Source organism: Falco cherrug, chromosome 12 (assembly GCF_023634085.1).
Source record: "Falco cherrug isolate bFalChe1 chromosome 12, bFalChe1.pri, whole genome shotgun sequence".
Lineage (NCBI taxonomy): Eukaryota > Metazoa > Chordata > Aves > Falconiformes > Falconidae > Falco > Falco cherrug.
In genome coordinates, this window is record NC_073708.1 from 5122842 (window position 1) to 5140107 (window position 17266).

At 46.3% G+C, this 17266-nt stretch overlaps 2 protein-coding genes across 18 annotated transcripts in view; both read right to left on the reverse strand.

The window, feature by feature from the left end:
* Positions 1-4057, reverse strand: part of DHX9 (DExH-box helicase 9) — a 51645-nt gene extending 47588 nt beyond the window's left edge. For 3 of the 4 annotated variants that reach the window (XM_055724749.1, XM_055724747.1, XM_055724751.1), the window contains exons 1-4: positions 3849-4057; positions 2049-2189; positions 638-752; positions 260-372 (exon numbers count right to left, since the gene is read on the reverse strand). In XM_055724749.1, the coding sequence (XP_055580724.1) occupies positions 260-372; positions 638-752; positions 2049-2189; positions 3849-3959 (480 nt within the window). In that variant the 5' untranslated portion in view covers positions 3960-4057. Of the gene's footprint in view, positions 1-259; positions 373-637; positions 753-2048; positions 2190-3778 lie in introns of all 4 variants that reach the window. The other variant, XM_055724748.1, reaches the window with a different exon arrangement.
* Positions 4058-4828: 771 nt separating this feature from the next.
* The window catches only part of NPL (N-acetylneuraminate pyruvate lyase), a 35371-nt gene continuing 22933 nt past the window's right edge, over positions 4829-17266 (reverse strand). For 9 of the 14 annotated variants that reach the window (XM_055724800.1, XM_055724804.1, XM_055724797.1 and 6 more), the window contains 11 exons: positions 15928-15996; positions 14241-14314; positions 13039-13126; positions 11844-11901; positions 11678-11753; positions 10250-10342; positions 9288-9436; positions 9055-9101; positions 8164-8248; positions 6868-6907; positions 4829-5488 (listed from right to left, as the gene is read on the reverse strand). In XM_055724800.1, the coding sequence (XP_055580775.1) occupies positions 5337-5488; positions 6868-6907; positions 8164-8248; positions 9055-9101; positions 9288-9436; positions 10250-10342; positions 11678-11753; positions 11844-11901; positions 13039-13126; positions 14241-14314; positions 15928-15996 (931 nt within the window). In that variant the 3' untranslated portion in view covers positions 4829-5336. The other 5 variants (XM_055724807.1, XM_027811219.2, XR_008734752.1 and 2 more) reach the window with 5 other exon arrangements.

A 17266-nucleotide genomic window follows, 5' to 3' on the forward strand; every position in this document is an offset into this window, starting at 1 on the left:
TATGCTAGAAAGTCCTCATTATTTCCTTATTTTCACAACAAAATGTCTATATGAACAATTCACAGCATCCTGAGTGATTTATTTTGTTCCTAGCTTAAACAAGTTACTTTTGTTGAAAATCAGCAAGTAATCTGAAGCTTAAGTTAAAACCAACAGCAAAACATCAAATGAAAACAGAAAGCTTGATTATAAATGCTAATAAATCAAAGGGACTGAAAGATACCTAAGAACTAAAGGAGAATTCCACAGAATGACTTACTGCCTGCACTTCTTGTTCCTCTTTCCTTGAATAATAGTCTTTCAAATTCGCACCTCGATCCCACTGACCTCCAAGATTGCCACTGTTTCCAGGTGTTGTACCTAAGCCATTGCCTACCACATGGAAAAAACAAAAACAAACTAACTCTCCCGAAACATGTTTTTAGCAATAGAGAGGTACTGCCTGGCCATCCCGATAGGACACGACCAGTCCCGCATACCTCATGCAGTCATTCACATCTCTGCTTCAAAACCACAATGACTTCTAACTGTCTTCTGTCTGCAAAATTACGCTATTAGGGAGAAAAGAACCCACCTAAAGCTATATATGCATATATTCCATCTACGTACATGTAAATTACAGTTTTCACAATCTTACCTATTTCAGCCTCTATAATCAAATGTGGAGGAAGAGGTCCACCCAAAGTAGGACTGGAACCAGTAACATCTCTAGCTGCTTCAGATCCTCCACTGGGGGTATCACCTACAGCTGGCTAAGAAAGAGAATGAAGGAAAACCTCAGCATATTTGTACAGAGTAAGTCTTTTTACTATTTAGCTAGAAAACTCAGGCAGTTTGAATAGCTCATGCAACATCACACAACAGTTACCCGTAGCAGTAACACCCAATAGTAACACCCTTCTAAAAACTGAAAGAAATGCAATTGCTTGAATATTTGGCTTTTTGTGGGTGTTCTGTAAAAAGATTTCCAACCAACAAGTATCCCTGACTTACTGAAGTTCAACAGTTATAAAATTGACTGTTCCAGCATCCAGGGAAAAATAACAGATGTATTTCATATTGTAGATCCAAGGGAACTCAAAAGTACTTCATGAACACATAAGAAAAACCCCGTAAGAAAACATTAGTATCCTTAGGAAATGACAAAATTACAGTTAACCATTACATTTTGAATTCTTCCCATTTTGAGATATGTACATTCAGCTAACTGATCACACCACCGCTGCTTTATTCAGGACCCAGAACATGCTGTCTGTGTTTAGAACCCAGCCGTGCAGCACGCTGCATTGCCATGAAACTAACTGCTACACCAGAAACAATATAGGTTCTGTCACCATAGGGCTTCACCTAGGCTACCAAGGCAGGGACACTGCTTCCACCAATCAAACTATGTCTCTTATGCAGATAAATCCTTGATAAGGCAGTAGAAAAAGATTCTTCCATCCCAATGTATAACATGTAGCTTTGTGCTTTATTTAGTGTTCTCTAAAATTGTTGTAAAGACAGAGTTGCCCTCCTGCTCAGCTTTTGTGATAGTCACTGCTGGTACTTGCATGGTTCATAAAACATCATAAAAAGCAGTGATCCTGTTACACACGTGAGGAGTTAAGGCAGAAAGCATTTACAGTTTAAAAAGTGCCAAGTTTTGAATGTTCGGGTTGAGGTATCTGTGATCTTTTTACTGTTGTGTTTTTGGGGTTTTTTTTACGTACATGGTATAATATATCATAACATGCATTTAAAACAATTCCAGTGTTAGGTGTGAGTATTCAGCACTTTTCATATCAGGCTGCACCTTACAGCCTCTCTGAATTCTTTCTAACCTCATCAGTTATGCAGACCAACATGAAGCTGTTTTTACTAGATCACCCTACAACATTCACTGCGTGTATTCCATCCAGCCTTCCAGCACTGCGAGCAGACGTTCCACACATTCAGTCTTCTTCACTGCACATGGGTGCCAGACTGAACTCCAGGGATGAAATGCAACTGGACGCACAGCACTGCAATCAAAGATTAGTCTTTGGTAAGGAGAAAAAGCAGCTTACTCCAAACGCAGGAATTTCGTCTCTCTTCATCTCATTCACCCGAACTAAGTAATTGACGAAGTCTCGAGCAGCGTTGCTCTGCGCATCTTTCTTGTTAGTGGAATTACCCATGCCAACATAGTTAAAGCCTTCCACTCGAACCTGCAAATAAAAACACTCATCTGTAGCACGTACAAGTGAAAGGGTCTTGAAAACCAGTAAAACTGACTGAAACACCAAATTTCAGTTGTTAATAAGTACAGCAGAAATATTATTACTAAGTGTTGTTACACACTATTACACATCTATATATTTCTGTAGGTTGTGAATGTATACTTTATACCTATTGAAGGAAACACCCACAGTCCTTTCTCAGAGAGCATGAGGGTCTCCCAAAACCTCACTGAAGAATACGAACCAGTGCAGGAAGGGATCCTGGCAACACAGAGCAGCAAACTGTGCAGGTTCACTTTCCACAACCCTAATCCCAAACCCTCAGACAACAAGGGCAGGAGTGAGCTTGCGTGTCCTCTGCTGTAGCTCCACGTTATTACAGCTAGCACCGTGCAATATATTTCATAGAGACAAGCTTCAGAGCAGCAATTTCATATCCCACTAGCATGCCTGACAGGCTGCTGCAAAACCTGATCACAGGCAGTTTATTCAAAATTTAGACTAACCAGGTATTTTACACCTGCTTTTCTGCAACCACTGACTGCCCCTCATCTTAAAGGTTATTGTCCTTCTTTTACATTTACAGTCAGCAACTCCATTTCAGTTTCACTTGCGCAGACTGCTTACACATTTCTGATTTCCACTGCTGACCACATGAACAGCTCTTTACTAGTTAGTCTGTATTGGGGGGGGGGGGGGGGGGGGGGGAAGTAAACAGACTTGCATATAACATTCCAGCTAGTCCCAACCAGTTTTGTACACCCCCAATACCAAACTGAAGAACAAAGGCAGTGTTGAATCCACTGGTAGCCGATACCCATTTTCTCATCAAACACCACATTTCACTAGTATTTTGCTTAACAGGTTCCAAACGATAAGCTTCTGCTCCCAGCAGACTATCAATCTACCAGGACAATGGTATCACCAACAAAACAGTAACCTCACCGGATCCACAACCATCCCACCAGACCGTGCAAATCAGCAAAAACAAATGTTTCAGCAAGACCGGTCCTTTCATCTCTTGTTGGTATGGATGCTCACAGGGCAGCAACGCACAAAACCGAGAACAACGTAGCTGTCCATACCACCATTTCAACCAAGCCGTGCCCCAGCTCAGTCCCAACACCTTTCAAACTGGTTTACCATCATTAAAACTGGTTTACCATCATCGCACTTCTCAGCTGTGTAACAGGTGCGGAAGATAAACGGGGGAAGAATGGCAGAATGGCAGATTCAAGGCGTTTCGTGCCAACCCGCGGCATGGCGAGCGAGCCCGCTGAGCGCCCGGCCTGCCGTGACTGCCAGCTCCGCCGAGCCCGGCCCGGCCCCGCTCCTGCCGCCGCAGCCGCCCCCCGGCAGCGCCTGCCCCGCGGCCCGGCCGACAGGGGTTTCCCAACACACCCCAGCTCAGGCTCAGCCGGCCCGACGCTCCCCACCGGGGTGACACAGCCCGCGGCGGCGCTTGTCGCTGCGAGCAGGGTGGCACACGCCGTGCGAACGCCCTTAGGAAAATCCGTTCCTTTTCACCGTAAGAGCGCGGTGCCAGGTGCTGTACTCTCACAGCCCCCCGAGTTTACCTCACGCCAGCCCCGCACCCTCCCGCCGGAGCCCGGCCCGCCTCTCCCGGGCGGCAGGCAGGGCCCGCACCTCGCACTGGAAGGTCTGGCGGCTGCGGCCGCCGCCGGCGCGGATCTCGTAGGCCGGCGTCACCCGCCTCCTCCCACACCAGGCGTACAGGTAGTTCTTCACGTCCCCCATGGCTCCGGCCGGCGGGGCGGGGGCAGCACCGGCCGAGCCGCGGCCCGCCCGCGCCTCACAGCGCCGGCCCAGCGGCGGGCAGCACCGCCCGCCCGCGCCTCACAGCGACGGCCCAGCGGCGGGCAGCACCGCCCGCCCGCGCCTCACAGCGACGGCCCAGCGGCGGGCAGCACCGCCCGCCCGCGCCTCACAGCGACGGCCGCGCATGCGCGGCGACGGCGGCCGCGGCGGGGCGGGGCGGGCCGGGAGCCGGTAGGGCCGCGCTCGCCCTCCGCAGTGCCGCCGAGCGCGCCCGGGCTCGGAGCAAAGCAGCTGAGGCTTTGGCAAGGCTCAGCCCGTCCGCAGGCGCCGGGACCCGTGAGCCGCTGGCAGCGCCGTGCCCACGCACTCCCTTACCCTCAGCCGGCAAAAATAAGCTTCCCTCAGGGTTTACCAAATGCACGGCAGGCGGGGGATAAAAAAAGGACCCCTTTTTTCCTGGGTATGCCAGGCTCGGTGGTTATACAGCCAGAGGAAGATCGCAGTTTTTCACGCCCTCACATCTCCGCATTTACCCCCCTCTCTCCCCTTTTCCACCCGTGCCCTGTCCTGGTGTTCGCACGCAGGAGCAAGGCCCAGCACCTCACATCTGTCACCTGCCCGCACGATCAGACAGTAAAAGCTCGAGCTGGTGGAGAGAGGTTCAGCTCCGGGTACAAAAGAGCACCTTTCCATCTGACAGCAGGTGACTTTCCGTCATGTACAGGTCGTGCCTGTGACGTACAGCTCAGTCGTGCCTTTGGTTTTGGTGTAAGGAAAAAGACATCTACAGGAAGACACAGAGGAAAGACATGTAAGCAAAACCATCTGCTTATCAGACAGCCAAAAGCTTTCTGTTGCAAAAGGTTGCTTTTAATTTTGCATCAAGTAAAGGTGTATAAACACGGTAAGGCAACAGCAGGATTTTACATGCACAGTCAAGTGTCCCAGTGATTCTCACAGACAGTGGGATAGCGGTACGAACAACCAGGCGGTGTCACTCCGTGGTTTAAACACTCAGTGTAGTGCTCATGAACGTCTCCCTTGGACAAGACATAATCTAGCTGTAGGGAGGCTGGAGACAGATCTTCCTTCTTTCTAGACAAAAGGAGTCAGTATCCTCCAATTGGGGAAAATTTGCTTATTTTTTATTAAAAGAAACCACCTAGTCCTGCAATGTGCAGAGCTCCAGGGGAACAGTTGTGCAAAAAGGTGGCTACATGTGCACCAACAGAGCCAGTCCTAACGGGAAAGGGCTCAGGCACATTGCCAATTCCCTGAAAGAAATTGCAGCCCATCGCGTGGGGAACGTGCCATGTGACAGTCCAACTCAGAAAAGGAGCCTCCACTTCCAGAACATCAATTGCCATCAGGCCACATAATGCTATCCAGCTTGGCTTTGGCCTTGATGATGAACTCCTCAGAGGCATCAACAAGTGGAAGCCGTGGAGGTCCCATGGGAATGCCAGAAACAAAAGTCATTACAGCTTTAGTCTGTGCAACACCAAAACCTGGGTGGACAAAAGCAAAATCAGAACATTTACAGATCATTTTGCTTAAAGCAGTCTCTAGACAGGTGTCAAAAAGCAGCAGCATACACATTCCTGTGTAATCTGGCATAAAGCAGGGTCTAAGCACTTCATGGAAATGACAACAGTGTAACTAAGAAGAAATGATTGTGCTTGCAGACAGGAAAGACATTACAGTAAAAGTTAATGCCTAGTTATTACATTTGTATATCTATTATACCATTATTGTTTCCCTCCTAAAGATACCAAGCAGAGTATATTCCTACGCACTTCAAAAACTACTGTGTCAGTTTTACAGATAATCAGGGCTGTACACGTGTTCCGTTCTCCTTGCCAAAATCTACTGCCACACACAGCCCTGACAATTGAAAAGATGGTGCAAGTTCTCCATACGCAAAACAAGCAAAAATCAGGCCACTTCCAGCTCCCCTTCACTGGTAGGCTGAGCTAGCCCAGCCAATTTGTCTCCACAGCACCCCAATGTCTGCAGCCTTGGAGGTACCCCCTGATGCAGGCTCACGTAAAGGCAAGCCCTGGGAGTAGTAACATCCTGCTGGCACGTGACAATGACATGGGGTGCCAGCTTAAACCAACACAGGAAACTTATGGAGGCCTCTCTGTTCATAGCTCCAGTCCCCTTATGTACCTCTGGCATTTTGCCTCTTTATAAGGCTAAATAATGAAGCATTTCCTCTGACTTTTAACCCAAGAAACACAACCAAGCACTGCAGCTCCGCCAGATTCATTGGGGCTTGCCCATGTACAGCAAAACCACAGTGAACAGCTCTCTTCATTAAGTGAAAACCATGAAATGTCCGATTCTGTCTCCCTACACTATTCTGTCTTGGTTGGTTTTAATTGTTTTTTATATTAAAAATTGGGTTTGTTCCTAAAAATCATTCCATTTTAAAATGCTTTGGTTTTGTACAGGCTTGAACAATGTTACTCTTACAAGGCAGGAGAGACAAGTGTCAGATCTGTTTTCCTACCGGAGCACCACCATTTCAGAAAAATTACTCTAGAAACAGAGCTAGAAATGAGCTTTTGGAGACTGAATGAAGAAGAAACAACCCATCAAAAGAGTCAGGATAAGAAAAAGGATAAATCACAGACCCACAGCTTTAAAGCTGTGAGACTTCATAGAAGGAAGGAAGTGAGAGTGGAATCTGTCAGGGGTGCTTGGTCAGCTCCCTTTGTTGAGCTCCCAGCTGCTACTAACTTGGGAAACAGCAGATGCAGCATTTTCTTACTGCAAAATCTTCTGGGAAGGAAGTTCTCAGGGTACAGCAACATGAGAGTTTTGGGAGCACCAAATCGGCATTTTTAGATATAATGAGGTAGACGAGCAGTGCAGGACTTACCTAGTTTGATGACAAAGTTGAGAAATTCCCCAGTGAGAAACTAGAAAAGACACAGTAGTTTATTAACTCCTTCAAATTTTAAGATGTAAAAACATCTAAAGCTATTATGATATTTACATCTTATACAATGTTGCACAGCTTTGAGAAAAGCCTTTGGCCACCAGTCTATGGGAAATACTAATTGAATTCCTTTGGAATAGTGGAGGGAGGGAGGGATACAATAAAACGATCACTCCTTCTCAGTCTGTCACTCCTGTTCAAGCCATCCCTCACTGCAAGCAGTCAGAACACTGGTAAGTCTCATACTGGGCTCTAAAGGTTTACAAATATGAATATCCACTGTCTAGTGAAGAGATTTCCCAGAGCAGATAATCTCTCAGATGTCTTTGAGACTTTCAACCTGCAGTCACTTCTATTTTAAGGCAAAAGTAGGATACCTCAAATGTCCCACAAAAACGTTGAGTATAGATTGTACACTGATTGCTCTCACAAATCTTCAAGCTGCCAAGACCAAGGGGGTCCAGGCAGAGCTCATTTGGGACACCTTTCTGCCCTGTATCATGTCAGGTATCCCCAGAATATTCCTTGTCAAGGGGCCTAGCCATTGAGGGCTTGTTCAAGGAAAAAGGCCAGGCCATCGCTCACTTTGCATAGATCACAGAATCACAGAATGGTTGGTGTTGGAAGGGACCTCTGAAGATCATCTGGTCCAACCCTCTGCTAAAGCAGGGTCTCCTAGAGCAGTCTGCAGGCAGGTTTTGAGTGTCTCCAGAGCAGGAGACTCCACAATCTCTCTGAGCAGCCCGTTCCAGCGCTCTGTCACATCAAAGTAAAGATTTTTTTCCTCCTATTCAGATGGAACTCCTTGTGTTTCAGTCTGTGCCAGTTGCCCCCTGTCCTGTCGCTGGGTACTACTGAAAAGAGCCTGGCCTGATCCTCTTGATGCTCCCCCTTAAGATGTTGGTGTACATTGGTAAGATCCCCTCAGTCTTCTCCAGGCTAAACAGGCCCAGCTCTCCCAGCCTTTCCTTCTAAAAGAGATGCTTCAGTCTCCAAATCATGAGATGAGATTAGAGAGTTGAAGGATAAGCAAGGCAGATCTTGGTTAAAAGTTAGTATGGACCGCTCAAAAAGATGAGGAGAGACGAGTAACAGGCAGAGGGGCTGGAGCTGAAGGAAGTTTGCTTTAATAAAGCTACCTTAGGGTATGGATGACAAAACCACCTGGAGAACAGCCCCAGTAAAGCTACAGGAGAAAGAAGGCTGCTCCCAGTAGGGACAGTGAAAATACTGTACCTGATACTTCCGTGCTAATGCAAGGTCTGGCTTTGCAAAGGCTTGCAACATCAGATTGGTTTTTCGGCCCAAATAGTTGTACGTACTGCCAAAAAAAACCCAAACCAAAACCAGAATCGGTACATGCAGAGGAGGAGCTCAGAACCACTGAAACAAAAGACGGAGCCACACACTTTTGCTGATGACATTATAAGAATGCCATTATTACGATAGAGATTCATGCAAACTATGTGTGGTTTATACTGTCAAGCATCTGATGTATGCTGAGCCCTATGGAGGAGTTTAGAGAGCAGATTCCTCTTCCTAGTTCTTTCGAAATAGAACCACTTTTCACAATTAAAAATCAAAAGACACAATTAGGCAATATGGAAAGTCAGTTGCTTAATTTACCAATTTCTTGTTCATTGAATGGATCATCTAGACAAGAACACAGATATCAACAGTAACTCATCTAAGCAGTCTGGTATGAGGGGCAGAAATGCAAATCAGAAATTAAACTCAGTGGAGCACTCTTCCTCATAGACTTCACATGCAAACTAATAATTTTAGTCTCTATGGGCTTTGGTTCCTTACCCATATAATGAATATAAAAGCGATTCTCTACTTCACAAAGTTGCTGTGAGGTTAAAGAAATATGTTGAAACCTTTGCGTCGGCTTACAGGCTGCAGCAATAATCACCCCAACGAACATAATCCAAGATCCCAGGTTATATGACTGTCCCACCACTAGCACCAGAGCTAGCTTATCTGTCTGCTTGCTACTGTACAGCCCTACCCTGCAAAATTCTCCACAGCGTTGACAGAAGATTGTTAGAGAAATTCTGTGTAGGTAGTGGAAGATACAACAATACAGTGTGTGTGTTGAGGGGAAGGAGTCCAAGCCATACTGACCTTCCAACTGCTCCGTTTGCCCCTATTGCCAGTGCACTCAACAGTTGCTAGTTTGGGGTAGGGGGGGAAGAAAAAAAAAATTACTTCATGTAACAAAATAAAGAAAAAAAAAGGGGTGGTGGGAGGTCAAGCAGCAAAACTACCCGGCACCAAATGTCCAAGGTTATTTTTTTCCCCAAGGCTGAAGCAAGAGAATGCCTTAGAAGAAACTATTTTTAAGAGGAGCCTCTCACCTCATCCACCCCATACAGGAATGCAAACTGCTCTCTCTCATTCTTGTTTATACACTGTGCAAGGTCCAAGAGGTCCGTGTCGCTGAACTTCACTCCCTGGAAGGTGGGGATCTGCTCTTTTATGCCATCCAGCAACTCTTCAACGCGAACTGTGTAGAACAGCAATCTCATATGAAGAAACGCACCCCTGTTCTGGGAGATTTCCCTGCCTTGTCCCCATGAGGGAGACTTACTAGTTCACAAGTTGTTCGCTTTTGGCCTAAGCCTAGTAAACTATATAGTTCTAAAACAAAGAGTAAGACAACTTCAGTGTAATTATTTCCCAGAGTTACACAGAAGATATTTTTCCACCCCCTCTGAAGCATTCCTTTTACCAGATCAGAACGGAAAACCCCTGGATAACAGATTAGGAATGAACTGTCAACAACATATTTAAGAATAAATATACATTCATACGTCCAGAAGCACCACATAACCTGCTGTCTAGAGCAAATAACCAAAGATCTGTATTCTATTTCTCATTCCTCTGCTAAATAGTAAGACTTGAGAAGCACTGTGGTTTCACACGTAATTTACTAGCAAACATGACTACGCAGTCAGTGCACACCAAGAGAGATGGTGGCTGCTATCTTGCAAAAAAATCAGGATTCAACTATGAGTATCCAAAGCAATATCCTATCCTGGTCCACACTAATTGCAAAGCCATGGTCAGCACCTCCATCCCAGTTGTGCATCACTCACAAGCCATGACTTTTCTTCTGATGAAGAGGAATTAAATTTATTTTCCAGTCTTGGAATCACCTCCCATTTTCAGAAAGGAGCCTTTCCAGTACGGCCGGCATGTGATGGGAACAGAGACCACATACCTAGTTTGGTTTGGCAGACTAATCACACCAGCCACAGGATTACTCAGGTTGCTATGAGCCTACATGCTTGAGAAGAGCTGACTAAGCAGTACTTACTCTTCACACCTGTCAGAGAAGGAATGTGATAGTAATAAAATGGAACCTCAGGGGCTTCAGACGCAATCTTCTGTAAGAAAGCAGTCAGTTCATCTGAAAGAAAACAATCGAGTACCTCCATAAGGGAAGGAGACTACCTGTAGTGAAAGACAGTTCAGATTCACAGCAGCCAGGGTGTGTGGAGAAGCCATCTACAGCTTGTGTACCATACACAGCAAGTACACATCATAAAAAATTCAACATAACAAAACCCAGTGGAAGACCTTAGGGAAGGCAAAGATGATACTTATTTCAAACGAAACCAATTTCAGTAATGCACACTCATCCTCTTACCGAGGTAACTCATGCATGCTCTCACACATGCAAGGCCTGTGTGCCAAAGTGGTCTCACCAGGATCACTTGTGTGCAACACAGAGGACAAGGGATTAAGTTCACATTCACCTCCCTTGGGGTCCTGCTTGAGGGTGATGACAAACAGGATTTTGGCCAACTTTTTCATACAGTTTTAGGAATCAAAGAGTTATCATGGTTGACATTCTTCCTGAGAATCCTGTACACTGCATCCTTCATAGATCTTGGGCAATCTTCTTATCACCGCAGCAGGAAGAGGAATGGCAAAAAACCAATGTGCTGAAACTTCGCTTCCATCCTACTACTATCAGCAAGGTCTTCTGCTGATCTTTGTGCTGTTCCTTTGTGCTGACCAGTTTGATTGCCCTGATTGTATCCTTGGCTGTCAATACTGGCCATTCTTGCAATCCGCTCTGGTTTCTTCTGGTGCTTTCATATGAACATTGCCATTCATAATTAATTCAGGCAACTTTTACCATTTCTGTTACATCCCTCCACTTTGTGTGGTTCTTTTATGTTATGTTGATGATATTAAAAGCAAAACACTTAACGTGTAAGTTCTGAGGAAACCTTATATGCACAGAACCAAACCTGATCACCTCAGTAACAAGAGGCACATCTGTGTATCAGCAGTTTATCAACTTGGTCAGTGTCCAGCAAGGATCAGCATGGAACCAACTGCTTCCTAGAATGGCCCAGATCAGGCGTGAACTCCGTACTATCTATTCAGAAGACAGACTGGTTAACTACTCTTTCCATAAGCAACTCCTCCTTGCACAAGAGGCTAAGAAAATACATCCCAAAAGACATCCTTGCCACTTCTTACTGGGAGAATTCTGATACCATCTTTAAAAAATGCTGCTTCTGGGTTTTGCTTTTGCATGGCAACAGACATGGCAGGTGTACAAATGTCATCACCAAAATATTTTCCCAAGAACGAAGATGGCATTAATCCTTTATCTATGATAAAGGATTTGGAGCGCAATATAAAACTGGCATTAATCCTTCATCTATGGTAAAGGACTTGGAGGGCAATATAAAAGGCCTCAGCAAGTCTGGCAATCACATCTACTCACCTTTGTTTGCGGGTCTGAAGAAGAAGGGGGCTATTACAGCAATACCACTGGCACCTATGGCTGCTGCGTGTCTTGCCTGTGGAAGAGAGAATGGGAAGTACTTTAAGGTACATCATCTTTATATTTATTACACACGTAGTGAAAAGAAATCATAATATATACACACCAGCTCTTGGGATTCTGGCAGACTCAGTGCTCCCACATGAATGATCACATGATCCAATCTGCACAAAAACAAATTCAGAAGGTTTGGGGAGGTTTCAATGATGGTGAAAAATACCAGTGTGTCAAAATGACTCGTTTCACACCAGGGAGCCACAGAAAAAAAACTTCACTGTGCTAGATAAAACCTGTGTTGATGCGACAAGCAGACACACAGGAAAAATGCTGACATTGCCAAGCAGCTGGTGATGGAAAAAAGAAAACACATTTGCAAATATCAGTCGTGTGACTCCTCGGTGTTATCTTTGCAAGGTTGTCAGGAGGGACAAATCTTAGCATTTTATTAGGAAGTTAATATTAAGACATTAAGGATTTAAGGAGAAGCTGGGAAAAGGAAAGGATATTGAAGCACATATTTGCTTTCTAAACCTGCATCTCTGCAGAACTGCCAGAAGAGTTCAACCTCACAGAGCACCTTTGTCTGTTCCTGCCAAGGGAATCTCTCAGGTTCCAGTCCGTCAGTCCCATTGCCGTGTTTCTCCTTTATATCCATACAGACTGTGAGCCTTCACACCCGTTTATTTCTGCTCACTCTCCTCACCCAAAACACCTCCTCCTCTTCACATCCTCTGACGTAGCAACTAACAAGGCAGCAGCAGTGAGTAATACAAGACTGTTAACAGGTACAAGAGATGGAGAATGGAGGTGCAATTTGGATACACAGCTGCAGATCCAGGTTGAATTCCTTCTTCTGGCACTAGTTTTCCACCTTTAGGGAGGCAGTTAAACACTGCACACCTCAGCTTCCCCCATACCAAATCATTTAATATATGAAAAGGTTCAGAAATGCTCACAGGGCATTGATAGGCAGATTGCTCTTTACTTCCATTTCTTCTCCAGAATCAATTGCAACGGGCACAGCCCTTTTTCTCCCTCTGAGCCCTTTTTGGTCCCTCTAGCCTTCACTGTACCAAAGAGAAGGACTCTTACAAGCTCTGTAAGCAGCAGAAATGGACACCAGCTAACTGACAGTGATAAAAACACAGACTTCTATGACAAAGGAGCCGGGGGGAAAAGCCCAACAATACTCAGAAAAAAAAAACCAAAAAGCAGGTCTTCAGCAAATCTGACTTTGCAATCAGGTGTGCCTATATCATAACACGAGATCGTGAATCCCCTGTTCCCTCTCAGCTACTCACTTGTCTTTTCCTTGGTGTATCCATTCTTCTGCCAACTGCTTCCTCTCCTGGATGTTAAGGGACAGTCCTTCTCCTGTTGTGCCATTCACTGTTTCAACACAACGCACACACTTGCTGAGGCCTGGCCTACATGCATTGGTTTTATCAAAGATAAGAACTGATGATTTTGACATAAAACAGAAATATTTTTCCCCAAACTCATTTTAAGACAGCAATGGCCTGCACCAGCATCTGCATGGGGATTGCAGGGTTATCATCACTAAATGCTTGTGTTCAAAACCTGGGTGTTTCAGAACCGGCAGCTTTGGGAGGCAGGAGGCAGAATCAGTTGCTGAAACTGGGTAACTACCCCACAGCATCTCCTCCCCAGTAGACACTAACTACCTCCTTTTCCCAGCAGTGAGGCAGGCTGTGAAAGGTGCACAAGGGGTTGCTCAGCGAGCCAGGCAGTGACTGTCTATCCTCCAGCCCAAGGAAACAGCCTGACCCGAAATTTGCTGTCTCTGTTTTCCAGGGGTGCTTATGACGACAAGACATCAGTATGTTCAGTCACAAACAACAGATTAAACTGGGATAGCTGAAGTCACTGCCACCCTCTGCTCTGCATCTTGGCAGTCTTTCCACTGAAGCTTTGAACCACAATCTTATCACTTTCAGCTTACTTTACTATGGCAGGCTGTGAACGGAAGTGGTTTGGCAGATACTGTATTCTCTATCCAGCCATCCCTGTTGTCCCTGCAGTAGTCCCCAGGACAGGAGCAGAGCAGAGAGATGGGAGCAGCAGCCACCTCAGTATCACTCTGCACCATGGGTCTCCTCAAGAAGCCTATTTGGCTTTGATGAGCCCATTTAATTTCCTGGCCTCCCAAGCTGATGTTTTTTAATCAGATGATTGTATCTTGCTCAAGCAAAGGGGAGAATCATTTGGTTGAGTCTTCTCTCCCAACACAGCGTTATCCATTCATCTTTGGGAATATCACCATATGAAAGCAACACTTATTTTATCCCACAGAGAAATAGGGTGTGGGCAAAAGCAGATGCCTTAAGTATTGCTTGCACTCTCTCTACTGGTGAATATAAACGTCTAGGATGATCCCACATTCACAGTCCTCCCCACTACAGCTCTTACCAGGTAAGATATCACAGTATTCCCATCCAGGCAAAAGGGTTGTAACATAGTTTCTGTCAAAAAAAACACTTACAAAAAACGTTCTTCACATTCTGCTCCCCTACCAGATAATCCACATATTGACGAATCACCGAAAGGTTAATTTGTCTGAAATGAAAGGAACCAGAGCAACTGTAAGGCTCCACCCACAGATACCTTATAACTTGGAGATTAAGAAACAACAACAAAAATACATGCATTTTTGAAGCCTTGCCTTTGTACACACAGAGATTACCCCAAGATACGATACCCTCAACATGTATTTAACATTTCAGGTAAACAGCTCAGTTCTGAAATTCTTTCTTCCAGTTTCTCTTCTTCCTGACAAGTAGGTCACTGTCCTAACCTTTTATCTCAATTGTTAATTACTGCAGGCTCCTCACAGCAAAGGACTTTTTTAGGGAGATATGAGAGAACAAAAGGCACTCAAACCTTTTTGACTGTTGAAGGAAACACAAGTCCTCTTGAGAGCACAAAGATTATTTGCGCAAGTGCTGGCAAATAGTTAAACTACACTTGTAACTGCTGGACACAGAAGGTGAAATGGCATCTGCTGGATGTGACTTTAACCTCTCTTGCATTAAAGGATGAGGAAAGCAACAAACTTCCCTGACAAACAGGGGAAACTGGATTCCAGATTTATCTTCTCAGCCAGACAAACTTATTTTATTTATCAGTGTCTGATAAACAAAATTCTCATTTTGTTGTTCTCATTTGTCGAACATACAGACCAACCCTACAGTCTGGCAGTCAATTCTGGTACCTTGACTGGGTTCACTGGTTTCACCCAAAATTTCATTGCTGCTTCCCCAGAACATATCTTACAAAGGCCGTGCATTCCAGGCAGAGGGCCCAGGTCACTCTCCAAATACCATGTTGCAATAAAATTTGAGTTCTAATAAAAAATTAAATCAGAAATAAGTTTCCTTTAATGCAAGAAACAAAGCAGTGACTGCAATGCAATTGAGTTCCCTGAGACAGAACCATGCTTTACAGGGCTTGTTAAAAGCAAAGGCTCACTTTCAGAGGACTGTACAAGCAAATCTTCACCACCTCCCTAAAAACCACATACAGATCTTTAAACATCACCCATCAGAGAAGCTCAGGGTCCTTTGCTGACTCCAAACAACTTTGTCATCTTGCAACATCAAAATGCGGCAGGAAGGACATCTGTTTACCATCACTATTTTGAGGAAGGCTGAATTTAAACTTTCAATTTTGTTTTATTTTCAGCACTGTGCAGCCCTTGCAGCATTTTCTTCAGATTTAGACTAATTCCACACACATATACATACACGTGAACCCATGCATGAGTTAGCTAGGGTAAAGTCTAAAAGGCCTTCCAATTTTAACAATTATTTTGTAGCTTCCAAGAACTCTCATTTAACTAGGACTGTGATTTTCCTTACTCTGACTTAATTTGTACCTACAAAAGCAGCAGAAAGAGAGATGTGAGACTGATCCAAACTCTCCAAACCCAGACCTATAGCACTTGCTGGGCAACAGGACAATGCAAAGGCTAAGGGATCCCACTCTAGTCCTATGGGACAAACATAATAGTTTCCTTATCACACCAGAGATCTGATTTAAAAAAAAACAAAACAAAAAAAACAAACCAAAAAAACACACAACAATGAAACAAAACTGATCAGTCCCAAGTAAGAGAAAAGGAAAACAGGGGTTCTAAAGTGATGGTAACCAGTGCAACTTCGACAACTCACCCATCAGGAGTCATTGGAGTGACTGTAGCAGCTACAAGACCCTGCAGCTTCTTTCCGGGTGTCATTGAGCTGTTTGGAAAAGAGATAAAACTGATAATGATCTTTTATTTCAGAGATGCTCAACTTGTGTTAAAGACCAAACTGGAGAGGCAAAGTTCAGAAAAAGTGGACTGTGGGAGGCCGTTAATGTTGGTTAGAGAGCGGTCTTTTCGCTGTGTTGAAGGAACGGTTTACCGGGGCCAGCCCCACACAGGGCAGGGCTGGGAGCACCAGCAGCAGTTACACTGCAGAGATGCCCCCAGTTTTACCTTTCCTCACCCACACGCCGGCGGTGCTCTGCACCCACCCGGTCACGCCTGGCAGCCGGGAGGGGAGCACCGTTTTGCAGAGGACCGAGCTCAAACCCTCCCCCGGCCAAAGGCCGCCTCACCCCCACCCCCAGCAGATCCCAGCCGCCCCGCCGCGCCTGCGGGCAGCAGCCGGCGCAGCCCGGGGTCCGCCCGCCCCGCCCCGGCCCCGGGGACGCGGGGTGAGGCCCCCCGGCCTGCCCCCACCTCGCCTCGCCTCGCCCGACCGCCGGCCGGCCCAGCTCCGCAGCGTCTCCGGGGCGGCCCTGCCGGCCGCGTCGCTCCGCCCTCGGCCCGGCCCGGCCCGGCGGGAGGGGGCGCTGGCCCGGCCGCGCTCCGGCGGGCGCCGCTCACGGCTGAGGTGCAGGCGGCGCGGCGGAAAGGCGCGGAGCCGGCAGGAGGCGGGCTGCCGCCGGCCCGAGGGCGGGGGAAGCCGCCATCACCTGACAGCTCTCCAGAGAACGCAGCCCGCCTCAGCGCGCCGCAACGCACCTCACCCCTCGCCCCGGCTTCCCATGCCGGGCCGCCCGTAACCTGCCCGTAACCCACAGCTGCTGCTGGAAAGCCAAGGCTTGTTCGGATGGTTAATCGCTATTTGGAAACTTTTAAAAAATAAATAGATAAATAGATAAATAAATAAATAAATAGATAGACTGACTGACTTTTAAGAATAACTACACGACAGGGTGGAGAGGTAAAACAGAGCTGGCTGCACACCTGAGGAGACGCCAGGCTGCCCTGCAGGAGATCTGCAGGAGAGCCAGGGGGGGCTGGTTAATAGCTCTATGGATTTCAGCAGGGATTTCTGCCCAGGCACAAGCCACTTGGAAAAAAATAGGGGATATCTTTTTGTTGTTGGCTGGAAAAAACGCAGGAAGGCTAGCTGCAAACGGGAAGGGTGTCCACCTGAAGGCCTGCGGCTCAGCTCTCCTCACGCCACCTTGCCCTTGCAGCGCAGCACATGTACCGCTGCTGCTCGAGAGACATCTGCT